Source organism: Chiloscyllium plagiosum, unplaced genomic scaffold (assembly GCF_037043375.1).
Source record: "Chiloscyllium plagiosum isolate Xiang-an unplaced genomic scaffold, Cpla_swu_hap1 HiC_scaffold_46, whole genome shotgun sequence".
Taxonomy (NCBI): Eukaryota; Metazoa; Chordata; class Chondrichthyes; order Orectolobiformes; family Hemiscylliidae; genus Chiloscyllium; species Chiloscyllium plagiosum.
In genome coordinates, this window is record NW_028270184.1 from 14,029,265 (window position 1) to 14,056,473 (window position 27,209).

The 27,209-nt window shown below is 43.1% G+C and overlaps 1 protein-coding gene across 8 annotated transcripts; it reads left to right on the plus strand.

The window, feature by feature from the left end:
• The first annotated feature begins 284 nt into the window (after positions 1-284).
• LOC122543900 (uncharacterized) lies at positions 285-26,490 on the plus strand. 8 transcript variants are annotated; one of them, XM_043682783.2, is made up of 4 exons: positions 499-1,114; positions 8,032-8,167; positions 22,683-23,462; positions 26,086-26,490. In XM_043682783.2, the coding sequence occupies exons 3-4, from the start codon at positions 22,766-22,768 to the stop codon at positions 26,091-26,093; spliced, it is 705 nt and encodes a 234-aa protein (XP_043538718.1). In that variant the 5' UTR covers positions 499-1,114; positions 8,032-8,167; positions 22,683-22,765; the 3' UTR covers positions 26,094-26,490. The 8 variants fall into 8 exon arrangements, with proteins under 8 accessions (XP_043538719.1, XP_043538718.1, XP_043538722.1 ...); XM_043682786.2 differs by having other exon boundaries at positions 1,111-1,225; XM_043682784.2 differs by lacking the exons at positions 499-1,114; positions 8,032-8,167 and adding an exon at positions 285-491.
• Positions 26,491-27,209: the final 719 nt, after the last annotated feature.

A 27,209-nucleotide genomic window follows, 5' to 3' on the forward strand; every position in this document is an offset into this window, starting at 1 on the left:
CCCTCTGACGGTCCTCCAGCCCCCGCCCTCTAACGGTCCTCCAGCCCCCGCCCTCTAACGGTCCTCCAGCCCCCGCCCTCTAACGGTCCTCCAACCCCGCCCTCTAACGGTCCTCCAACCCCCTCCCTCTAACGGTCCTCCAACCCCCGCCCTCTAACGGTCCTCCAACCCCCTCCCTCTAACGGTCCTCCAACCCCCGCCCTCTGACGGTCCTCCAACCCCGCCCTCTAACGGTCCTCCAACCCCGCCCTCTAACGGTCCTCCAACCCCCGCCCTCTAACGGTCCTCCAGCCCCGCCCTCTAACGGTCCTCCAGCCCCGCCCCCTCTTCCCAGTGTGTCATTGGTTGTCGGTCAATCCCAGTGCGGCGGTGAAGCGGCAAGAGGCGGAGGCGGCCTGTTTGAACGTTGTGACGCCGATCCTCGGGATCCGGCGTGGAGTTTGAGAGACGTCGCTAGCAACCGGTGTCAGCCACTGCCCCCGAATAACGAGGTACTGCTGCTCGAAATGCGGCCTACTTCCTGTGAAAGCCCTGGTTAAGAGTAGCAGTCTGGCTGCAGCTTTTTACCTGTTGTCCTGATGTGCAAATCGCTGACTCGGCCCAGCATTTATCGCCCATCCCAAATCGCTTGCCTTTTTGTGAACTACTGCAGTCCGTGCTCTGTCTGTCGACCCACAGTGTTGTTCCGATGACTCGAAAACCTCACTCTGTCCTCCCACAGATGTTGCGTGACCTTGTTGACTTTCATCAGCTGTTTCTGTTTCGCATCTCCAGCATCTTCGTCTTGTTTTGATGTCGATAAGGAGTTAGTTCTAGGATTTTGACACAGCAGCGCTGAATGAACAGTAGTACGTTTCCAAGTCAACGTGCTGAGTGGGTCGAGGGGAACTTACAAGTGTTCCCACGTATCCACTGCCCTCTTCCGCCTGGGCAGTAGAGATCTGACACGGGAATACTCACTCATCATTACATGGTGTTCGGCAATCTTACTGAGTAGCCCCTGTCCATATGCATCAAGACCTGGACAATATGCAAGTTTGGGCAGACAGCTGGCGAGCAACATTTACGCTACAAGTGCCAGACCATAACCACCTCTAAGAGAAGTTAACTTAAGGTCATTGCTGATCCTGCACTATCAAAATCATTGGGGGGGGGTATAACCATTGATTAGAGACTGAACTGGATCAAACTTATCAAAGAATGTGTCGAAAAGGACAGATCACAGGTTAGGCAGTCTATTTCATGTTATAGATTCATACAGCATGGAAACAGATCCATCAGTCCAACCAGCCCATAATCCCAAACTAAACTAGTCCCACCTGCCTTGGTCCCTATCTCTCCAAACCTATCTTATTCATATACTTTTCCAAATGTCTTTTAAATGTTATAACTGTACCTGCATCCATCACTTCCTCTGACAGTTCATTCGACGTACAAATGACTGTGTTTAAAAAAATTGACCCTCATGTCTTCTTTAAATCTTTGTACACTTGCTTTAAAATATGCCCCCTAGTCTTGAAATCCTCCACCCTAGGGAAAAGAAATCTGCCATTCACTTTATCTTTACCTGTCATGATCTTATAAACCTCTATAAGGTCACCCTCAACATCCTCGTGAAAAACGTCCCAGCCTATCCAGCCTCTCCCTTTAACTCCAACCCTCCACTTACAGTAACATTGAGGTACATCTCTTTGAATCCTCTCCAGCTTGTTAATATGTTTCCTACAACAGGGGAACTAGAACTGGACATGGTAGTCCAGAAGAGGCCTCATCAACATTCTGTACTACCTCAACATAATGTCCTGTACTCAAAGATCTGAGTAATGAAGGGAAGCATGCTAAATGCTTTTCTTAACTATTCCAAATATGTGAGGTGCATACTTCAAAGATAAAAATCACACAACACCAGGTTATAGTTCAACAGGTTTAATTGGAAGCACACTAGCTTTCGGAGCGACGCTCCTTCATCAGGTGCATACTTCAAAGATAAAAATCACACAACACCAGGTTATAGTCCAACAGGTTTAATTGGAAGCACACTAGCTTTCGGAGCGACGCTCCTTCATCAGGTGATGAAGGAGCATCGCTCCAAAAGCTAGTGTGCTTCCAATTAAACCTGTTGGACTATAACTTGGTGTTGTGTGATTTTTAACTTTGTACACCGCAGTCCAACACCAGCATCTCCAAATCATGAATACTTCAAAGAATTATGTACCTGAATTCCTGGGTCTAACTATTCTACAATGTTACTCATGGCCCTATTTTTAATTGTATTAGTTCTGCCCTTATTTATTTTATCAAAATGCAAACCTCACATTTATCCAAATTAAAATCCATCTGACATATCAGGCTATTGACCCAATTGATCAAGATCTCTTTGTAATCTTAGATAACTATCTTCACTATTCAGTATACCACCAATTTTGGTGTCATTTGAAAACTTACTAACTACGTCTTCTATATTCTCATCTGAATCATTTATATAAATGATAAACATAAGTGGATCCAGCACCGATCCTTGAGGAACATTGCTGGTCACAGGCCTCCAGTCCAAAAAACAACTCTCCACCATCACTGTCTGTCTCCTATCATAAAGTGAATTTTGTATCCAATTGTAAAGGTCACCCTGAATCCCACATGATCTAAATTTACTAATTAGTCTACCATGCAGAACCTTGTCAAAGGCTTAACTAAAGTCCAAGTAAACAGTTGTCTGCCCCTCTGCCCTCGTCAATCTTCTTGGTTACTTCCTCAAAAAACACAATCAATTTGTGAGACAACTTTGACTTCCCTTGCACAAAACCATGCTGGCTATCCCCAAACATTCCTTGCCTATCCAAAATACTATTTTTCAGAATCATTTCTGACAACATACTGAAGTCAAGGCTTACAGGTCCACAGTTCCCAGGCTTCTCCTTACATTCTTAAACATTAGCTACTTTACAGACATCTGGCACCTCACCCGCAGCTATAGATGGTATAAATATTTCTGCAAGGGGCCCTAAAACTTCCTCCCTAACTTCTCTCAATGTCCTAAGGTACAGGAGATCAGGTCCCGGAGATTTATTCCCCTTTATATTTTCTAAGACCTGCAGCATTTCCTCTTCTGTAATGTGAATTCTTTTCAAAACATCAATGTTTATTTCCCTGAGTTAGATCAAAAAGCAATACAGTAAAGGGCTAGGCCCTTTGGCCCTTCAAGCCTGCGCTGGCACATTTCCTCCACGTGCCTGGATGGATGTAGTTCTAAAAACACGTATGTTTGTGGATGTGGTGCCAATTAAGTGGGCACCTTTGTCCTGGATGGTGTCAAAGTTCTTAAGCGTTATTGGGACTGCATTCATCCAGGCAAGTCAGGAGAATTTCATCATCCTCTTGATGTGTGGGTTGTAGATTGTGGACAGGGTCTGGGGAATCAGAAGATCTTTCCTAAGAGGAGTAGAATGAATACTTTACATAAGTCTTTGCAGTAGAATACGCTTTTAGCATCCCAAGATTACTAAATATTCAAAGTGCAAATAAATTCAATAGCTCGAGAAAAAAGGAAACTAGTTGGGCTAAAGATCGATAAATCCTCTAAAGCTGATGGAATGCATCTGAGGTTATTAAAGGAAATAGCTATAGAGATAGTGGATCCACTGTGAGTAATATTCCAGAATTGCTTAGATTCTGTAGAAGTCCTAAAGGATTGGAAAACTGCCAACGTAATACCTTTATTTGAAAATGGAAACAATAAAGCCAGGTAACTAAAGGCTAGTTGGCTTAACATCTGTGGTTGGGAATGTGTTTATAGTCCAGTATAAAGAATGCAATGGCCGATTATTTAGAAGTAGATAATTTTATCAAGCAGAGTAATATGGCTTCATTAAGAGGAAATCATGCCTATTAAATTTACTAGAATGATTTGAGGAGGCAATATGCAGGGAAGCAGTGGATGTAATGTAATTAGTATTTCAGAAGACATTTGATAAGTTACATTAAGCTACTTAATAAAATCCATGGTGTTGTAGGTAATATATTAGCATGGACAGAGAATCAGCTAACTAATAGAATACTGTTTTTCATTCACTCATGGGACGTGGACGTCTCTGGCTGGCCAGCATTTATTAGCCGTCCCTAGTTGCCATTGAGAAGATGGTAGTGAGGTGCCTTCCTGAACCACTGCAGTCCACATGCTTTAGGCTGACCCACAATACTGTTAGGGAGTGAACTGCAGAACTTTGACCCAGTAACAATGAAGGAACGGAAATCTGTTTATAAGTCAGGATGGTGAGTATCTTGGAGGGGACCTTGCATGTGATCGCTTAACTCTGTCTATCACTTACAGAGTCACTCAGCAGGGAAACAGTTCCTTTTGCCCAACTTGTCCGTGCCAATCAGATTTCCTAAACTGAACTAGTCCGTTTGTCTGTGTTTGGCCCATATCCCTCTAAACATTTCTTATCGACGTACCTGTCCAAATATCTTTTAAATGTTATAATTGACCCGCCTGTACCACATCCTCTAACAGCTTGTTTCATATATGCACCAAGCTCTGTGTGAAAAAGTTGCCTCTCAGGTCCCTTTTAAATCTTTCCCATCTCACCTTAAACCTGTGACCTCTACACTTCCATTAGATTATTAGATTACATTACAGCGTGGAAACAGGCCCTTCGGCCCAACAAGTCCACACCGACCCACCGAAGTGAAACCCACCCATGCCCCTACATTTACCCCTTACCTAACACTACCTAATTTAGCATGGCCAATTCACCTGACCTGCACATCTTTGGACTGTGGGAGGAAACCGGAGCACCCGGAGGAAACCCACGCAGACACGGGGAGATCGTGCAAACTCCACACAGTCAGTCGCCTGAGGCGGGAATTAAACCCGGGTCTCAGGCGCTGTGAGGCAGCAATGCTAACCACTGTGCCACCGTGCTGCCCACTTGCTTGAAGTTGGACATTGCCCAATTTGCTCTTGTCCATTATATCTCTACTACTGTACTCCATTCACAAGATCCAAATGATCACCTTGCCCATTATCCAAAATCTACAACAAAGATAATTTCAAGGTGACATCTCTTATTTACAGTTTAAACATCTGATCTGTGTTACACATTTAGATTTTCCAATTCTTATGCCAGTTGGCTAGTTAAGCAGCTTCTTCTCAACTGGCTGGTGTCTCCCCTTTCCCACTGTGGGGGCATTTTGTTTCTCGACCACTTTCTCCTTTTCCTAAGAAACCTCCCTCCTGGGGGGGTTTAATCCCCTGAAGGTGTGTGGTGAAGTTTCTCATCCTGTTCAACCAGGGCCAGAGCTTGAACAGGTTCCTCATCTTCTGCCATGTTTGATGGCACGTAACATTGATGGCAGCTATTCTGTGCCCCACCCAATTTTCCCATATCTCTTAGCATTTTGTGGAACTGGCTTTATCTGTCACTGATAAGCACTTGTGTACCTTGGGGACAGGAAGGTCTCGGTCTGGAAATGTTCTAACATCTCTCATTGCCCTATCGCGTATTCTGTCAGTTTCACCTTTCCATCAAAGTAGGCCTTTCTCCGGATTTTCCTTTTCCTGATCTTAACTGCTGCAGCTCCCTGGATATTTTCTGGGATCATCTGCACAATTTTTTCATGTGTAAGGGCCTGTACGTTCTTGAGGTCCAACACAAAGGACCTTCCATTTCCCGCATCAGACACTCTGTGTTATACGTGGGGATAAATTCTGTGAAACCCGAAATGGTGTTCGGGCAAATGGTAGAGCTACATCCCAGATTCTGTTCTTTTACTGGACCATTTTCCTGGTCATCTCCTTATGGATTCTATTCATTCACTCCACTATCCCACTAGACTGGGGCTGATATCAAACTTCTGAATTATCACAAGCAGCACCATTACATTCTGTAGTAAACGTGTACCCTTGTCAGACTCGATACTTTTCAGTAGGCCCAGCACATAATACATGCTGGATTAGCTCTGACGTTAGCTGTGTTATTTTGAGTTGGAAAGCTTCTACCCACTTTGTGGACATATCTACAATAACCAAGATGTACTTGTATCCCCTCTGATGGTGGCAAGGGCCGTTAGCAGTCTGATTGTAGATTAGTCAAAGCACCCTCTACAGGCTGGTGTGTCTCAATAGCCCTGTATTTGTGTACCTCTCTGGATTGTTCTGGGCATAGACTATACAGTTCTATCCCCAACAGTTTATATCCATTTAATCCATCTGGTTGGCACCTCCAATCCTTAATGGTCCTGTTTATTGTGACACTGGTATATCATTTGATTTCAGTTCCCTAATGGTACTGTGTTGCTTTCCTTTCTCAAGGACCAAACCATCTTTAATCTGGATCTTATCCTTTCATATTTTGTACATTTCTGGGTACACTCCACCCCTTATTTGCTTCAGTTCTCCGTCGCTGTCCTCTGCCTGAATAATAAGATCATCAATTTTAACTTGGTTAGTACTGACTGCGTTTATCAATTCCGTCTATAACGGCAGTTGCCACACTTCCATGGCTTCCTGTTTAGCTAACTCATCTGCCCTGCTGTTCCAGGCTGGGGAAGGAACGGTGGTGTGCCCACACCTTAATGGCTCCATATTCTCTACCTCATGTAAAATATATTTCAGTAACTGGGTGGACAGCAATGGTTTCCCCCTGGCCGACACAAATCTCACAACGGATGGAAATCAGTCAAACTATTACACACATACATGCTATCTGAATATATGTCTGCTGAAGTGGGGAATTCATTAGAGTGGCTTCCTACATAGACCACGGCTGCCAGTTCTGCAGCCTGCATGCTCATATTACATGCTCAAGTTTAGTGCTCGTTCTGTCACCTCACGGGCCTCCTTTGCTGGTCTTCTACATAAATGCTGCACCCTGTTTTCCACCTTCTGTCCTCTACAATGAAGAACTATCTACAAAGATTTTAAAACTGGCTGGGTCTCCTTGTTGATGTTCCTGCTGACTTTAACACACCACCACTATGTCTCTGTAACATCAGGGTCCATCATACTCTCTGTTTTGACTGTTTTCCCCATTTTTGATACGACCTTCCTATAGCAATTAGACAGGGGTGTGTTTAGTCAGAATAGCAGATTAAGCCCTATTATACAAGCAAAGTGTTGGACCACTCAAAGCATTGCCAGGCTCTCAATGCCTTTAGAGAGAGGTGGGCACCACAGGCGATACAGTGCTTTATTTTCCCCTTCCCACTCCATTTTGGTTTTCGTCCCTTCTCTCTTTCCTTACTTCCCCATCACTTTTGATGGTTTGCATCGCCTTTAACAGCCTTTTTTTTAAAAAAGCCTCAGTGTTTTTGGTGGTGGGAAGGTCGTTCAGGTGTGTATAACAGCACTCTGGAGTATAAAAGAAAAGTCTGTGGGGAGATGCCTTTCACACACTGACAGTCCATGGTTCACCAGCATAAGAACCTGGGAAATGTCTATCACAGGACTAAGTTTCTTCTAGTAGTCTCTTGTGATAATATGGCCACAATGTCCTCCCTGTGGCCGCTAATTCCACAGGAAAAGGTGGTTCCACATATGGACTCGCAAAGCTGTTGGTAACGCTAAGTTCAGAGCTACAATGGCTTGTGTATGTTGTTCCTTCCTTACCAGTTGTGCATTCCTTTTAAAGGTCAGACAAAGGGCTGCCTTTGTAGCAAAACCATCACTCCGATATCTGACAGTACTGTTATGGACCAGACCAAACCCCTTCAAAATATTCAGAAGATAGTCTAGACCCTATATTTTTCTTAGTTTAAAGGTAAATGCAAGATGTTGCATTCCAGATGCAATTTGATTGTTTAAGTACTGGATTTAAAGCAAAACACACTTTATTCATCTGCCATTCTTCCACAGGCACAATGTATTGATCACATCATTTCCAGAAACACTGTAATGTAAATCATCCCTTCATGGCCAGATCTGTTGTGAATCGTTTTTTTAACTGTAGGGAGTAGTCAGAATTTTAATTGCAATGTTCTTATTGATTTGTGAATAGTGGATGATAATGTAATTCTTTTATTCTGAATGACTAGGAAATGGCCATGCAAATGGCTCTGAACGGCAAGGGATGGGAATGTAAATTCCTTACATTCTACCTGTAAGACAAAGACATACCACCTTAAGACAGAAGCAAACCACCCTACTCCTGGAGCATCCAATTTCTTGCAGGTCAGCAGAGCAAATAAACCTTTTAATATCTCACAACAAGTCTATACCAAAGATAATCCCAAACTAAACTAGTCCCACCTGCCTGCACCTTCCCATATCCCTCCAAACCTTTACTATCCATGTATCTCTCTAAATGTCTTTTAAACCTAATTGTACCCACAGCCAGCACTTTCTCAGGAAGTTCATTCCACATGCGAACAACTCTGTGTGTTTTTTAAAAAAAATATTTTTTAGATCTCTCTCCTCTCACCTTAAAAATGTACCCTCTCGTTTTGAAATCCCCCATCCTTGGGAAAAGATAACTATCATTAACTCTGTCTATACTTCTCATGATTTTATAAATCTCTATCAGACTGCCCCTCAACTCCTTTGCTTCAGTGGAGAAAGTCCCAGTCTATGCAGCCCTTTCTTTATTACTCAGACCTTCTGTTCCGAGCAACATCCTGGTAAATCTCTTCTGAATTGTCTCTAGCTTGATATATCCTTCCTATAACTGGGCGACCAGAACAGTATTCCAGAAGAGGCATCACCAATGTCTTGTGCAACCTTAACATGACGTCCCAACTCCTATACTCAAAGAACTGAGCAATGAAGACAAGTGTGCCAAACGCCTTTCTAACTACCTTGTCTATATGTGATGCAAACTTCAAAGAATTATGTGTCTGCACCCCAGGTCCCTCTCTTGTCCCATTTCCCCCCTCAGTCGAAGAAAAATGCTCAGAGACACTGTAGTTTTAACTCCTTCATCTTTATTCTGGGCCCTGGAGGGAGGGAGAACGATCGCCCACGTGCACAGAGACATGAGTTCACGGTCTTCTCTGGAACAGCAGTTTCTCAATGAACTATATTGTCATTTTACAGGAGGAGTATCTAGATAAGGCAACATACATATTGATTAGGTGACCATTACAATCAGTGATTGTTAATGATAGAGATTAAGATATTTATTGTTACACAATAAATAACTGACTTCTCGTAATGAATACTTTTCACCTTGTTAACTGATGTTACATACTGAATGCTACCTCATCTTGGTAAGTGGCTCGACATAATGAATGCTTTTCCACCTTGCTAACCCATTACCCTTGCCTCCAGCACTCCATTGTTAACTGTAAGCTCTTATCTGATCTGAGTCATGCTCAGCTGAACTTCTTGTTTCACAAAACTCAGAACTTAATGCTTTCGCTGCCTGCATATACCCTACACATATTCTCAACTCTGTTCTACAACACTATCCAGGGCTGCTCTTGTATTTCACCCTTCATCCAGCTCCTGTTATCTCTGCTCATGGAAAAGACAAGTTGGAACTAAATTGGAAAACGGTGTCTTGGTGTAATGTCATTGTTAGTCATTCGATGTCCCAGGCTAATTTTCTGAGGGTGAGTTTGAATCCAAGCGTGGCAGATAGTGAGGTTGGATTCAATTAAAAATATGGAATAAACAAAAGGGGTCAAGGATATTGTCCGGGTTGGATGATTTGAGATGTTGGGAGAGGCTGGAGCTATTTTCCCTGGAATACTGGAGGCTGAGGGGTGACGTTATAGAGGTTTATAAACTCATGAGGGGTATGGACAGGATCATTGGATAAGGTCCTTTCCCTGGGGTGGAAGAATTCAAAACTATAGAGGATGTAGGTTTAAGATAAGAGGGGCAAGATTTAAAAGGGACTGAAGGGGCAGTTTTTTCATGCAGAGGGTGGTGTGTATGGAATTAAGTGGGAGAGGCTGGTACAATTACAACATTTAAAAGGCACCTGGATGCGTACATCAATAGGAAGGGTTTAGAGGGACATGGCCCAATTGCTGGCACATGGGACGAGATTAATTTAGGATATCTTGTCAGCATGGATGAGTTGGACTGAAGGCTTGTGTCCATGCTGTACAACTCTATGATTCTAGGAGTCTAATGGTGACCATATAAACATTGCTAATTATCATTTTAAAACAATTTGGTTGACAAATATCCTTTTAAAAGGAATTCTGGCATCCTTATCTGATCTGGCCTCCATGTGACCACAGGCCTGCAGTAATGTGTTTGACACTTCACTGCCCTCCTGGCAATTAGGCATGGGCAACAACTGCGGGCCTAGCCAGAGAACTCCAGATCCCATGAATGATTAATAAAAACTCAAACAGCAGTTTCACTGCTGCAATGGGTCACTGGGGGAAAACATTTCATTCCCCCTCAGTGAGTTATTCCAGTCTGGAATGTACTGTCTGACAGTTTGGTGGGAGCAGATTGAACAGTACAGGTAGTTCTCCGATAACGCAGTAATTGCGTTCCCGTGTGACACCGTGTTATAGAAACTTGCACAATGTAAATAATTGGGCCTATGGGAAAAACAGGGTTGGGGCAAGCCACCAAAAATATCAGTAAAAATCGAAACAAAAATAGTAGTTCATAGAGAGGTACAGCATGGAAATGGATCTTTCGGTCCAACCCGTCCATGCCGACCAGATATCCCAACCCAATCCAGTCCCACCTGCAAGCACCCAGTCCATATCCCTCCAAACCCTTCCTATTCATATGCCCATCCAAATGTCTCTTAAATGTTGCAATTGTACCAGCCTCCACCACTTCCTCTGGCAGCTCATTCCATACACGTACCACTCTCCGTAAAAACGTTGCCCCTTATGTTTCTTTTATATCTTTCCCCTCTCACCCTAAACCTATGCCCTCTAGTTCTGGACTCCCCAACCTCAGGAAAAAGACTTTGCCTATTTACCCTATCCATGCTCCTCATAATTTTGTAAACCTCTATAAGGTCACTCCTCAGCCTCCGACATTCCAGGGAAAACAGCCCCAGCCTGTTAAGCTTCTCCCCGTAACTCAAATCCTCCTAACCTAACACAAACGATAGCACAGTCTAAGTTAATCTTTAAATCATACATTTTAATGAAATAATACAGTAAATTTAACACTAAAATCGCTGACTACAGCACTGTAACTTTCACAAAGCTCGTCACCAGAAAGTGTACAACTGACTGACCACATGATGCTGACGTGGAAGTCCAGATCTCCTGAATATTCTCCACCCGGTTTGAAATAAAGTTCCTTCTAAATGTAGACTACAATTCCCAATTTCAAGCTAAGTTTCAAAGCTTGTGCCCTGATTGCATTCCTGTTTTAGCTGAACACACTGAATTTGCATTTTGCAGACAGAGGATCCTGAAGCTGGGTTTTGTTGTTCATCTGGTGCTGGACATTGAACTGCGTAACAGCGAATGGACGTTCGCTTTATTTTAGTCTGCTATTCACAAATCACGTTACAACCAAATTGTGTTTAATGAATATGCATTATAGGAGAACAACCTGTACGTTTCAAAGAAGAATTGAAGAGAAGAGAGAATTTCACAAGCAGACATGATTTGGAGACGCTGGTGTTGGACTAGGATGTACAAAGTTAAAACTCACACAACACCAGGTTATACTCCAACAGGTTTATTTGGAAGCACTAACTTTCGGAGCACTGCTCCTTCATTAGCTGGTTGTGGAGCACCTGATGAAGGCACAGCGCTCTGAAAGCTAGTGCTTCCAAATAAACCTGATGGACTATAACCTGGTGTTGTGTGATTTTTAACTATGGGCAGTCAGCAGTTGAATGAGACTAGGTGGGCAGAACGGCCTACTTCTGCTTCCATTTTATAGGTTTACCAATAGCTTTGGTAGTGAATCTCTCCTGTACACTCTCCATAGCCTTTACATCCTCCCTGGTGTCAGATACCCAAACCTACAATAGTCCTACTGTAGCCAAATCAAGCATTAGGCAGTTTATTTTATGAAATAGAGGGTAACATTTTGAAACAGCTTGGAAACTTGTTCTCCAGGTTTAAAGATTTACATATCCAAACCTCTTCCAATTATAATATATCGAGTTAAAATGTCTGATTTGAGGTGTGTTGTGGGAAAGCGAAGTTTACTCAGTTTAAAACCTCAAAAGAGTCACTTTGTTGCAAACAGGTTGCCAATAGTGTGGAGGAACAGAGGGATCGTAGGGCTTATGTCCATAGTTCCCTCAAAGTTGCCACCCAAGTTGATAGGGTTGTTAAGAAGGCGTATGGTGTCTTGGAAGTCATGAGCAAGGGAATTGAGCTTAAGAGCCACGAGGTTATGCTGCAGCTCTATAAAGCCATGGTTAGACCAGACTTGAAATATTGTGTTCAGTTCTGGTTGCCTCATTAAAGAAGGATGCGGAAGCTTTAGAGAAGGTTTAGAGGTGATTTACCAGGATGCTTCCTGGCTGGAGGGTATGTCTTAAGAAGGAAGGTTGAGGGAGCTAAGGCTTTTCTCATTGTAGTGAAGAAGGATGAGAGGCAACTTGATAAAAATGTACAAGATGATGAAACACATAGATAGAGTGAATGGCAGAAATGGCTAACACAAGGGGGCATAATTTTAACGTGATTGGAGAAAGGTTTAGGGGAGATGTCAGATGTCAATACTTTACACAGAACATGGTGGGTGTGTGGAATGCACTGCACCGGTGGTGGTAGAGTCAGATACATTAGGGACATTTAAGCGACTCTTGGATGGGCACATGGATGATAGTAAAATGAAGGGTATGAAGGTTAGTTTGATCTTAGAGTAGGATAAAAGGTCAGCATAATATCAAGGGCCAAAGAGCCTGTACTGTTCTCTATTCATGGCACCACTAATAAGACAATCCATTCTGTAGAATTGAAATGCAATCAGATCAGAGGAAAGGACAGGATTTGTCTGTTCTTAGCCATGTTAAAAGCTCAGACAGAAGTATGAAATAGAATTGGTTGGTTTTTGATGCATGGTGTCAGATCTATCACTGAAACTAGAAGAAATAACAGCAGGCAGGGCAGGTAAAGAGAAATGAATAAATTAGAGTCATAGTCCTACAGCACGGATACAGGCCCTTCAGCCCAAACTGGTCCATGCTGACCAAAATGTCCATCCACGCTAACCCCATTTCCCTGCACTTGGCCCATACCCTTCTAAACCTTTCCTATTCATGTATTTGTCCCGATGCCTTTTAAATGTTGTTAATGGACCCGCCTCAACCACTTCCGTTGGCAGCTCATTCCATGTGCATACCACCCTCTGTGTAAAAAAGTTGCCCCTCAGGTTCCCTTTTATTCTTTCCCCTGTCACCTCAAACTGATGCCCTCTAGTCCTCGATTCCCCAACCCTGGGGAAAAGACTGAGTGCATTCACCCGATCTATGCCTCACATGATATTATACACTTCTATAAGATCCCCCTTCAGTTCTAAAGAAAAAATGTCCTAGCTTGTCCAACCTCTCCCTATAACCCAGACCATTGAGTCATGGGAACATGTTTGTAAATTTTTTCTGCACTCTTTCCAATTTAACAACATCCTTCCTATAGCAAGGTGACCAAAACTGAAGACAATACTGCAAAATGCAGCCTCACCAATGTCCTGTACAATTGCAACATAACTCCCCAACTTCTATACTCAGTGCCCTGACAGATGAAGGCCAGTGTACCAAAAGTCTTCTTCACTGCCCTGTCTACCTGTGACTCCACTTCCAGTGAACTGTGAACCTGAACTCCAAGATCCACTACACTCCTTAAGGCCCTACCATTCACCATGAAAGTCCTACCTTGATTTGACTTTCCAAAATGCAACACCCCACGCTTATCTATATTCAACTCCACTTGCCATTTCTCGGCCCACTTCCCCAGCTGATCAAGGTCCTGCTGCAATTTCTGACAACCTTCCTCACTGTCCACGATGCCTCCTATTTTAGTGTCATCTGCAAAATGCCTTGTACGTTCGCATCCAAATCATTGATATAGATAACAAACAGCAATGGGCCCAGCACTGACCCCTGAGGTACATCACTAGTCACAGGCCTCCAGTCCGACAAGCATCCTTCCACTATTACCCTCTGCTTCCTACCATCAAGCCAATTCTGTATCCATTTTGCTAGCTCCCCCTGGATTCCATGTAATCTAACCTTCCAGAGCAGCCTACCATGTGGGGTGGCACAGTGGCTCAGTGGTTAGCACTGCTGACCCATAGCACCAGGGTCCCAGGTTCGATTCCAGCCTCGAGCGATTGTCTGTGTGGAGTTTGCACATTCTCCCCGTGTCTGCATGGGTTTCCTCCGGGTGCTCCGGTTTCCTCCCACGTCCTGGTCACTTCATCAAAGAGGCTTTCTGATCTATAGTTCCCAGGTTTTTCTTTGCAGCCCTTCTTGAATAAGGGCACCACATTTGGTGCCCTCCAGTCTTCTGGGGCCTCACCGGTGGCTAACGATGATGCAAAAATATCAGCCAGAGCCCCTGCAATTTCTTCTCCAGTGTCTTGGACATATCTGGTCAGGACCAGGAGATTTATACACCTTCATACATTCCAATACGTCCAACACCACCTCCACTGTGCTATGGACTGTCCCTATGATGTCACCACTTCCCAAGTCTTCATGTCTTCCTCCACAGTAAACACAGACGAGAAATATTTATTGAGGACCTCACCAATCTCCTGCGGTTCTACACATACATGTCCACTTCGATCCTTAACTCTCTCTAGTTATTCTTTTTCCTTTCATATACTTAAAGAATCTCTTTGGATTCACCCTAATCTTCTCAGCCCCTTTTTCACCCTCCTGATTTCCTTCTTCAGTAAATTCTTGTATCCCCTACAGGGATTCCCTTGATCCCAGCTGCCTGTACCTTAGCCATATCTCCTTTTTTCTGGTCAAACCCTCAATATTTATTGTCATCCAGGGTTCCTGTAGGAGTGTTTTTCCCTGAAAGGGAATGAAGACTTGGGGAGCAGGATGCAGGCATGTGGAAGTTTATTCATGCAGAAACCAGTTAAAGCAGGGAGAGGGCCAAAGGATCTTCCCTGAATCTGGCCTCGACGTATGAACTCAATTATTCACTTAATCTTTAGCTCAGGTCAGAAGATAGATTAATGACACTAACTCATACAGTAAAAAGTAGTATTTTTATACATTTCTGTATTACAAGAATTACATAAAACGTAACTGCAGACCTTTCCTCCTAATCCATACACCCAATCTGTGTTAAATACCTAATCAGTGGTAGACACCTATCTGACCAGCCTCAGCTTCCCATGACCTCGTAGTGTTTACCGGCCATTACAATCTCGAGACTTTGGGATCTTTCGATGCATCTTGTTCATTTGCATTCCAAAGTCACTGGCCATACTCCCTTAGATCTGTTTCAGGGTGGCATGGTGGCTCAGTGGTTAGCACTGCTGCCTAACAACACCAGGGACCCAGGTTCGATTTCAGCCTCGGGCGACTGTCTGTGTAGAGTTTGCACATTCTCCCCGTGTCTGTGTGGGTTTCCTCCGGGTGCTCCGGTTTCCTCCCACAATCCAAAGATGTGCAGCTTAGGTGAATTGGTCATGCTAAATTGCCCAAAGTGTTAGGTGAAGGAGTAAATGTAGGGGAATGGGTTTGCTCTTCAGAGGGTCGATGTGGACTTGTTGGGCCGAAGGACCTGTTTCCACACCGTAAGTAATCTAATCTAATCTAAATTGCCCATAGTGTTTCGGTGCATTAGTCAGGAGTAAATACAGAATAATAGGTTTGGGTGGGTTACTCTTTGGAGGATCGGTATGGACTTGTTGGGCCGAATGGCCTGTTTCCACACTGTAGGGATTCTAACATTCTAACAGGCTGGCTTATCTCTTCAGGACAGCTTGAGTTCTATTATTCACTGTATTCCATTTAATTATGCCCCTTATATTTCCCACTTTTCTAATCATATATGTAAAAATGTTTTAATTTTAACTTGTTGCTGAATATTGCTTAATATTGCAGAGTAGTTAAGTAGTTAACTGTTTACTAAGAAATAGCTATCGTTGTTCTGGTACTGTTCAGAGAGTTTAGCATGCTACTATCTTGCAACTGGTATTTACTGTTTAGTGGCACAATAATTCTTTCATAAGCGAACTGAGAATATTTGCTTATTTGTAGGCATGTTCTTATCATAATTGTTTAGGATAGGCCCCCTTTACTGGCTTTGCAGTAAATTTGTTCAAAGGTACCATTGTTTTCTTTACTTAAAGGCTGGGATGGTCTGTTAGTCTTATTCAACTCCTTTCAGCCATCTTGTATTTTAATGTGTTCTGGGTTATCCTTTTTGTCGGCCATTTTGTTGTGAGCAGGTACAGGTCACCCCTACAGTTCCCCATTTCCATCAATCTTGCCTTTCACCCTCACAGGAACCGATAGATCTTGACCTCTAGCTATCTCACTTACAAAGACTTCCCACTTGCCAAAGGGCCCTTTGCTTGCAAGCAAACTAGTCCAATCCACCCCTGCCAGCTTCTGTCCAATTCCATCAAAATTCACCTTGCCCCAATTTAGAAACTGAACCTGTGGATCAGTTTTGTCCTTCTCCATAACTATTTTAAAATTAATAGAACTATGGTCACTGGTCCCAAAGTTTATCCCCTTCGCAAGTAGGACCGTCTGTATACTACTTGAGGAAACATGCCTGAACGTACTTAACAAATTCCACCCCATCTAAGCCCTTGATGCCCTGGCAGTGCCAGTCTATGTTAGGAAAATTAAAAACCCCTACTATGAATACCCTATTGCTCCTGCAAGTCTCCCCAGTCTCCTTGCTATTTGTTCCTCTAATTCCCTTTTGGATGTTTTGGGGACTTATGGTACAACCCCAATAACATCACCAGCCCCTTCTTATTTCTTAGCTCTATCTACAAAGCCTCAGTGGATGATTCTTCAGTTATTTATCTCTGACTACTGCTGTGATATTTGCCTTGATCAAAAATGCAACTCCCCCTCCCTTCTTTCTACTACCTCTGTCCCGCCTAAAGCACCTATACCCTGGTACATTAAGCTGCCAGTCCTGCCATGTTTCTGTAATGCTATAATAGCCCAGTCTCACATACCTGTCCATGCCCTGAGTTCATCAGCCTTACCTGTCAGCCCTCTTGTTTTGAAATAGATGCAATTTAATCCAACTGGCATTCCTTGCTCCTGGTCGTGTTCCAGCCAGACCTGTCTCTTCACTTTACTATTTCTGATGACTGTATTTCCTTCCAGCCTCACACATGCCTCCCTGCTGTTGAGAATCCCATCCCCCGCCAATCTAATCCCTTGTAGCACTAGCAAACATAGCTGCCAAGATATTGGCCCTTGTTCAGTTCAGATGTAAATAGGTTTTGTGAAGATTTGTAGCTTAAGTTGAGGCTCTGGATCTATGTTTGCTTGCTGAGCTGGAATGACTGCCAGACTACTCAGACCCCTTGGCATCATGGTAGCCCACAAACCCACCAACACACTAAAACAGCAGCTAATTAACTTGAAAGACACTATACAGATAATAAACAAAACTAATATCATTTACGAAATAGCTTGCAAGAACTATAACAAACACTACATTGGACAATCAGGCAGAAAACTAGCCACCAGGATGCATGAACATCAACTAGCCACAAAAAGGTATGACCCAACCTCACTAATATCCTTACATACAATGAGGAAGGACACCACTTCGAGGAAGGACACCACTTCGACTGGGACAACACAGCCATCCTAGGACAAGCCAAACAGAGACATGTGCGAGAATTCCTCAAAGCATGGCATTCCAAACGGAACTCTATTAACAAACACATTGACTTGGATCCCATTTACCACCGCCTGAGAAAAAGAACAGGTAATGACATCACCACAGGAAATGAGATCACCAACCCAAGTAAACCTAAACACATAAGTAGAAAGCGGGCCATGCCACCAGTAATTCATCCAGAGGCTCACTGAAGATGTTACCTAGTATGGTAACAAAATGTCTGCAAACAAACCATCCAGTTCAGATGTAATCTGTCCCTCTCGACTGGGTCACCTCTGCCCTAGAAAAGATCTCAATGATCTAAAAACTGAATTCCTGCCGCCTCCACCAATTCTTTAGCCACGCAGTCATCTGCCATTTCCTATTGTTCTTACCCTCACTAGCCTGTGGCACCAGAAGTAATCCAGAAATTACCACTGACCAAGTCCTGGTTTCTAACTTTTTTCCAGTTCTCTATAGTCACTCTGCAGGATCTCATCACTGTTTTTATCTATGTTGTTTGTGCCAATGTGAACAATGACTTCTGGCTGCTCACCCTCCCTCTTGAGAATGTTCTGCAGCCACTCCGAGACATCCTGGCCCCTGGCACCTGGGAGACAACACACCATCGTGAATTCCCATTTGTGGCCATAGAATTTCCTATCTGTCCCCCTAACTATTGAGTTTCCTATCACTAAGATCCTGTTTATCCCTCCCCTTTCCCGCTATGCCCCAGAGCCAGTCATAGCACCACCAACCTGGCTACTGCTGCTTTCCCCTGAACATCCCTCCCCAACAGTATCCAAACCCCAGCTACTCTCTGCTTGCACCTTAGGTGTGACCACCTCATTAAAACTCTTTATCGATGAAGTGCTCAGCATTTCAGCTGATCCTGGGTGCATCCAGCTCCAAATCCAGCCTCAATTTCTCTTGTCATCTAGTATTCCCTACACCTAGCAGCCTTTCCTTTCATACTAATAGGAACGTACTGCCTCTGGACTCTCATTTTTAAAGGCTTCCCACTTCCCAACCATCCCTTTACATGTGGATAGCCTACCAAATCAATTTTTGAAAATTCCTGTCTAATACAGTCAAAATTGGCCAAACTCCAATTCAGAACCTTAACATCTTGATTAGTTCTATCCTTTGCCATAACTATTTTAAAACTAACAGAATTATGATCACTAGGCCTCCAAGTGCACTCCCATTGGCACTTACCCTGCCTTAATTCCCAACAGAAGGTCAAGTATTGCCACCTTTCTAAAATTGTATGCACTTGTACTCACTTGACAAATTCTTCTCCACCCTAACATGGTAGTCCTAGTTGATGTTTGGATTTAAAATCCCTTATTATTACAACCCTATTATTCGTACAGATACCTGAGATCTTCTTTGATATTTGCCTCTCAGTTTCCCACTGACAATTGGAGGGGCCTGGTAATACAATCCCAACAAGGTGAATCATCCCTTTCTTATTTCTCAGTTCCACCTATATAACTTCAGTGGTCAGCCTCCCAGGAATATCCTCCCTAAGTACAGCCATAGTGTTATCCTAAACCAAAAACACCACTCCTCCTCCTTTCTTGCTTCCCTTTCTATCCTTCCAATAGCATCTACATTCTGGGACATTAATCTGTCAGTCCTGCCCGTCCCCAAGCCACATTTCTATAATACCTATGTATCCCAGTCCCATGTTCCCAACCATTCCGAAATCATCTGTCTTATCTGTTAGGTCTCTTACATTGAAGTAAATGCAGTTTAATTTATCAATCTTACCTCATTTTCTGCCAAGCTCTCGTCTGTCTTGATTACTTGACTTTGTCCCTTTATCTACTCTTACGAGCCTCACAATTGCTTTGATTTTCCCCCCTTACTAGTTTGAAGCCTCCTGAGTAGCCTTGACAAATGTCCCTGCAAGGATATTGATCCCTTTCCAATTCAGGTAGAACCCATCCCTCTCATACAGGTCAGTTCTACCCTGAAGAGATCCCAATGGTCCGAAAATGTGAATCCTTGGCTGCTGCACTAGCTCCTCAGCCAGGCATTCATTTGGTCTGTTCTATTCTGATTCTCAGTAGCTCATGGCGCCAGTAGTAGTCCAGATATTACTACCCTCAAGGACTTATTTTTTTGCTTCCTGCCTAATTTCTGATATTCTCTCTGCAGAACCTTACCCCTTTCCCTACCTAAGTGGCTGGCACCAACGTTCCCAATGACCTTCTGTTGCCCTCTCAACCTTTCCAATTCATGTACCGGTAGAAATCTCTTTTAAATGTTGTAACTGTGCCTACATCTACCACTTACTCTGGAGGTTCATTCCTCTATGTGAAAACGTTGCCCCTTTTCAATCTTTCTCTGCTCAGCTTAAAAATATGCCCTCTAGTACTTATCCATATCCACCTTGCAGGCTCCTTATGTCCTCTTCGCAACTCACTTTCCTACCTAACTTTGTGTCATCAGCAAAATTAGCTATCATATCTTCAGTCCCTTTGTCCAAATTATTTATGTATATTGTAAAGAATTGACGCACCAGCACCCTATGGCACACCACTCATGACATCCTGCCATCCTATAAAAGACCCATTTATTCGTCTCTACTTCCTGTTAGACAGATTTCTATTCCATGCCAATATGTTACCCCTTACACCATGAGCTTTAATTTTCTGCAATAATCTTTGAAGTGGCATGTTATCAAATACAATATCACTGGTTTCCCCTTTATTTACAGTTATAGTGTCATAGAGATGTACAACATGGAAACAGACCCTTCGGTCCAACCTGTCCATGCCGACCAGATATCCCAACCCAATCTAGTCCCACCTGCCAGCACCAGGCCCATATCCCTCCAAACCCTTCCTATTCATATACCCATCCAAATGTCTCTTAAATGTTGCAATTGTACCAGACTCCACCACATCCTCTGGCAGCTCATTCCATACACGTACCACCCTCTGTGTGAAAAAGTTGTCCCGTAGGTCTCTTTTATATCTTTCCCCTCTCACCCTAAACCTATGCCCTCTAGTTCTGGACTCCCCAACCCTAGGGAAAAGACCTTGTCTATTTACCCTATCCATGCCCCTCATAATTTTGTAAACCTCTATAAGGTCACCCCTCAGCCTCCGCCGTTCCAGGGAAAACAGCCCCAAATCGGTTAAATATGATTTCCCTTTGAGAAAAGCAGGTTGGCTGTCTTTGATTACCTTAAACTTATCCAAGTGCCTTGTTATAATGTTCTTAATAGCTTCTAATGTTTCCCTCTGAAAGATGTTAAGGTAAGTGGCTTGTAATTTGCTGCTTTCTGCTGCTGCCCTCCCCCCCCCCCCAACCCCCGCTCTTTTTGAAAGGAACCTTTCTTGAATTTAATGAGCTTTGGAAATTAAAACCACTGCATTAACGACCGTATATTCTCAAGTATTAGTCAATCTCATGTAAAAGTCGACCCCCTATTTTTGGCCAAATAACCTGGAATTTTCCATACATCTCATGTAAAAGGCGACCCTTGTTCTTCACAGATAACAGATCAACGTTTATGAGTCAGTGTGCCAGCTGTCACATCCGCTCCAGTCTGCCGGTTGTTCCGCCCCACTCACGTTTTTCCAGTCCACTGGCCATTGTGTTCCTCCACGGGTTTTCAGAATTACCGTCATTTGTTTTTTAGTCTCTTTATTCGTTAACAGATCATTTGGGCTTCTGCTCATGATATGGTATGAATTTTGCTGGGCATGAATTTCAGCCCCTCAAAAGTAGCATGCTTGCAATAGTCGACCCCATAAATTTAACCTTAAGAAATGGTAAGAAAAATGTGACTATGACTCAAGTATACAGTATCTCACTAGCAACTGAAGGCCCATGGATTAAACCCATCAGGACCTGGGGATTTGTCAACTTGCAGTTCCAACTATTTGCTCAGTATTACTGGTAATTGTAATTTTCTTGAACTTTTTGACCATTGGTCACCACGCAGCAAAACCATCAGTTATTTTTTTTGCTAGCTGAATGTCTCTTCATACACATACCCGGCTCCAGCTCACCTGCATCTAATGCACACTCCCCGACTCATTGAACAAACAATAGCATCAATGGCACTTACAATAAGTATTGATAGTTTGCTTTTAGAAAACTGCAACAATCCCTTCCACAATCCTTTTTTTTAAGAACAGTTGTTTTCCCATTTCAGTCCACAGTTTAAAGTGCTCATCTCGTTAACAAAGGGTTGAAGATTAAAGTAATAATGCTGTTCAGACATGTCATTAACATTATTAGATAAGCCTCCAACATCAGCTTGTTTCAACTAGTAATTCAAAAACTCTGCTTGTACGATTAACCTATTGCTTGAAGAGGAAACACAGCCCCCATGTTGGCCCTGTCCTTGTCCCCAGACCCTGTTCCCTGTACTGAACAAGTCGCCATTAATTCTCAGACTGTCACTGACCTGAGCAAGGAATCCAGTCATTGTAAGAGTAGATACGGTCAGAGTCAGTACCTTCAGGAGAGACAGAGGTAGGAACCAGTGAGTGAAAAACTGAAGGCAGTCAGAGAGAGAGAGAGAAACTTCAATTTACAGCTTTGAAGAGGTGAAAAGAAAGTAGCGATGATCTGCACAACGGCAAGTCCTCTGCTCTCTTGCATGTTCCTCATGCTTTCCTGATGCTTTCCAGTGTGTGTTGCAAGGAAACACGTGGTCTTCCTGAAGGATCCTCTGTGAGAAGTTCCTGTTTCTCAGGGCTCCAACTCCTCAGCCATCACCACTAAAGATGAACGAACTGCCATTAGCTGCAGCTCATAATCCTGAGCCTGAAACCCTCACCTGGGATGGGGGCAATTCATAATACTCCTGGGCCCCTGGAGACTGACCTTCATACCCTAAAGAGAGAAAAGAAAGACCAAAACATTTGTAGAAAATGGAATTGTCTTTTTTTGGATTTCTATCTGGTACTGATAGTGATGACTTTCGTATATTCTGATTTCAGGAGATTATAAAGGACAGGTTTGCAGGCGATAAACCCTTGAGCCAAACACCACATCAGGAGCAGAATAAGATTGGCCTTTTAATATGCAGGAAGAAAGCACCGCTCACCATGTGGAAAAATCGCACACGTGCTCAGAATGTGGACAAGGCTTCAATCAAACATCTGCTCTGTCAAAGCACAAACGCATTCACGACATGGGGAGATATTCCTGTGGTGATTGTGAGAAGCGATTCAATTCTTTATCCAACCTGGATTCTCATCGGCGCAGTCACTCGGAGGAGAGACCTTATACCTGCTCCACCTGTGGGAAGGGATTCACTTGGCCATCCAGCCTTGCGGCGCACCAGCGAGTTCACACTGGGGAGAGACCATTCACGTGCTCAAAGTGCGACAAAGACTTCACTTTTTCATCCAACCTGCTGAGACACCAGCAAGTTCACAGTGAAGAGAGGCCAATCAACTGCTTTGTGTGTGGGAAGGGATTCAAAAATTCAGCTGGCCTGCGGAAGCACGAGGTCATTCACACCGATGAGAAACCATTCAAGTGCTCCGATTGTGGAAAGAGGTTTAAGCAGTCGTACCACCTGCAGGCACACCAACGCATTCACACCAGGGAGAAGCCGTTCAGCTGCTCAGAGTGTGGGAAGGGATTCAGTCAGAACAGTAACCTGATGGAGCACCAGTGGATTCACAAGGAGGAGAAACCTATTAAATGCCCTGAATGTGGAAAGGGGTTTACTCATTCCTACCGCTTGAGAGTGCATCAGCTCGTTCACACGGGTTAGAAACCATTCACCTGTTTTGTGTGTGAGAAGGGATTCAATAATTCAGCCACCCTGCTGAAACATCAGCTTGTTCACATTTGACACATGAGGTTTGCATACTGCTGCTCCAACTGATAATCACAACCAGACTGAACTGGATTTATTTAGACAGTCAGGGTTTATTCCTGTTGGTGGTAAACATCCCACCACCTGCACTGGGATTTAATATTCTCGACATGACAAAGGTGGAGGCTATAGGATTATTTTCTAAAAGGCTTACTGGAATTTTATGCAAGTGTTAGGGCTGCTATGACTAATGAAGCAGAACATGGCTAACAGTAGAGTGTTTGGGAAATTCCGTAAGCTCAAGGTCAGCAGTAACTGTTGAGACACAAGACCTAGATAATAACATTTCACATTGGATAACAATAGCAGCTCAAGTTGCAGTTGACACATAAGACATAGTTAAGAACATCCCACACTAATTGGTTGTTTAATCAATAATTTTCGATGTAGATTCCAAATTAATTATAGATCCAAATATCATAAAAGGAAAAGGTTCAAACCAGTTTCAGACGTAACCGGGGAAAATTAATTATAGGTACAGAAAGTAAATTGAATCAAAAATCAATATTCTTTTATATTCCCTGTATTGAGAAATTTAACGAATTGGCAGTTAACAGTGCAGTTGGCAAATGTTACTTGAATACAGTATCCATTGTGAAAAGCCTCAAGAAGGGGGATAAGAATATAAGAACCAGGAGCAGGAGTAGGCTATCTGGCCCTTTGAACCTGCTCCTCCATTCAATAAGATCATGGCTGATCTTTTCGGGGCCTCAGCTCCACTTACCCAGCTCTTACCATATCCCTTAATTCCTTTGTTGTTTAAAAAAAATCTATCTTAGCTTTAAAAACATTTACTGAAGTACGTCAACTACTTCACTGGGCAGGGAATTCCGTAGATTTACAACCCTCTGGGTGAAGAAGTTCCTTCTCAATGCAGTCTTCAATCTGCTCCCTCTAATCTTGAGGCTATGCCCTCATGTCCTAGTTTCACCTGCCAGTGGAAACTTCTATCTTATCTATTCCCTTCATAATTTTACATGTTTCTATCAGATCCCCTCTCATTCTTCTAAATTCTAATAAATATAATCCCTGTCCACTCATTCTGTCCTCATAAGCCAACCCCCTCAATTCCGGCATCAACCTCGTGAACGCCCCTCTCATGCCAGGACATTCTTTCTCAAGTCAGGAGACCAACATTACACGCAGTATTCCAGGTGTGCCCTCACCAGCACCCTGTACAGCTGCAACATAACCTCCCTGTTTTTAAACTCCATCCCCTTGAGCAATGAAGGAGAAAATTCTATTTGTCTTAATTACCGATGGCACCTGTGATTCATGCACAATTGCTGCAATTTCTTACCATTCAAGTAATAATCCTTTTTACTGTTACTCCTATCAAAATGGATGACTTCACATTTATTAACACTGTATTCCATCTGCCAGACCTTTGCCCACTCACTTAAAGTGTCTATGTTCCTCTGCAAAGTTTCACAGTCCTCTGCACACTTTGCTCTACCACTCATCTTGAGTGTCATCCACAAACTTTGACACAGTACACGTGGTCCCCAACTCCAAATCATTTATATAAATTGTGAATAATTGCGGTCCAACACTGATCCCTGAGGCATACCACTAGTTATTGATTTCCAGCCAGAATAGCACTCATTTATCCACATTCTTTGCTTCCTGTTAAATCAATCAATCCTCTATCCATGCTAATACTTTACCCATAATGCCATACATTCTTAGCTTACACAGCAGTGTCTTGTGTGGCACCTTGTCAAAGGCCTTTTGGAAGTCTAGGTACACCACTTCCACTGGGTCCCTGTTGTTCACCTTGCTTGTAATGTCTTCATACTATTCCAAAAGATTTGTTCCGCATGACCTGCCTTTCATGAATCCATGCTGCATCTGCCCAATGGGACAATGTCTATTGAGATGCCCTGCTATTTCTTCCTTGATAATAGACTCAAGCATCTTCCCCACTACGGAGATTAAGCTAACCGGCCTATAATTCCCCATCTTTTTTTCTACCCCCCTTTTTAAACAGTGGTGTCACATTTGCCGTTTTCCAAGCTGCTGGGACTCCCGCAGGGTCCAGCAAATTTTGGAAAGTTACCACCAGCGCACTTGCTATTTCTCCTGCCATTTCTTTAAGTACCCTGGGATGCATTCCATCAGGGCCAGGAGACTTAGTTCCATTAGCTTGCCCAACACTACCTCTTCCGTAATAATTGTTTCCTTACTGGCATGTTATTAGTGTCCTCCGCTGTGAAGATTGATACAAAATACCTGTTCAGTGTCTCGGCCATTTCATCATATCCCATAATTAAATGTCCCTTCTCATCCTCTAAAGGACCAATGTTTACTTTGGCCACTCTTTTTGATTTTATATATTTATAGAAGCTTTTGCTATCTATCTTTTATATTCTGTGCTAGTTTTTTCTCATGTTCCATCTTACATTTCTTTATAGTGTGTTTTGTGGTTTTCTGTTGACCTTTAAAGTTTTCCCAATCTTCTAGCTTCATGCTGTTCTTGGTGACTTTGTATGCCTTCTCTTTCAATTTGATAGCCTCATAAAGAGTCTGGAAAACGTCATGAACGACTCGGGGTGGACTACAAGCCTGTGTATTGCTTTATCATTTTGCTGACGCAAGTTTAAATTGTATTAAGATGCTGTACCAGAGAGCCAATTACAGAGGGATAACTTGGCTCCGTTGACCAATAGTAATCAAAGGGGGAGCATACGCGCTCTGAGCTTGAAGTGTATAATTAAGACATTCTGAAGCTTTTAATGTGCCCTTTTTGCCTTTGTGCCTTGTTGCTGTATGCTGTAACTGAGCTGTAAATCGCAATATAGGTCACCTGAATACGTCCCACGACTCAGACTCTCATTAAAATATGAGATCTAACAGTAAGCTGTCATAACTGTGGTGAATTATTGTAAAACAAATGGAAAATAAATGTAATGCTTGTAGCTGTTCATTGTATGTGGATTGCTGTGGGATACAAGTGGCAGAGACTTGATGAATCAGTCCATCCCTTGAACTCTTTCTGAGAGCAGAGTGGTAGCCGCAGACAGTAAGTTGTGAGTGCTGCTCAGGGTCAAACACTGAATGAATTCCACTCCTCTGCCATCACAACTTGCTCTGTCCCTGGGCCCTGAACACTCAGTTCCCATCAGAGATATCACAACTTGTCCTCCACCTGGGACAGTTCTGGATCAGACACTGAACATCATTAGTTGCCTCTAAATGACAATTATTGCTGGAGAGATTGCAACCCGAACATAGGAACAGAAGCAGACCATTTATTCCCTTACATCTGCTGCACCATTACAGTAGATCATTGCCCATCTGCACCTCAATTCCATTTTCTGGACTGTGAGCCACGTGCTTTGTTATCTTCAACAAAATTCTATCAACTACCATTGCAGAAGTTTACAGGACATCCGACATTTACAGCTGTTGGGGAAGACTGGTCATGATATCCATAAGCCTTTCTGTGAACAAGTTATTCCTCATTTCACTCTGGACTCTTTAAAGACTGTGCTTCCTCATTCTGGATTCCCCAGTTGAAGAAATAGTTTCTCCTAATCTAGCTCTTAAACTGATTTCCTGTTATAAAAACAAGTATTAGATTGTCCAAGATCCATCCATATTTAATGAAATACAAGCTCCCTGCAGCCTGCTCTCT

Coding starts and splice junctions, on each gene's coding strand:
- LOC122543900 (XM_043682784.2), top strand. CDS start 22,766: ATGCAGGAAGAAAGCACCGCTCACCATGTGGAAAAATCGCACACGTGC.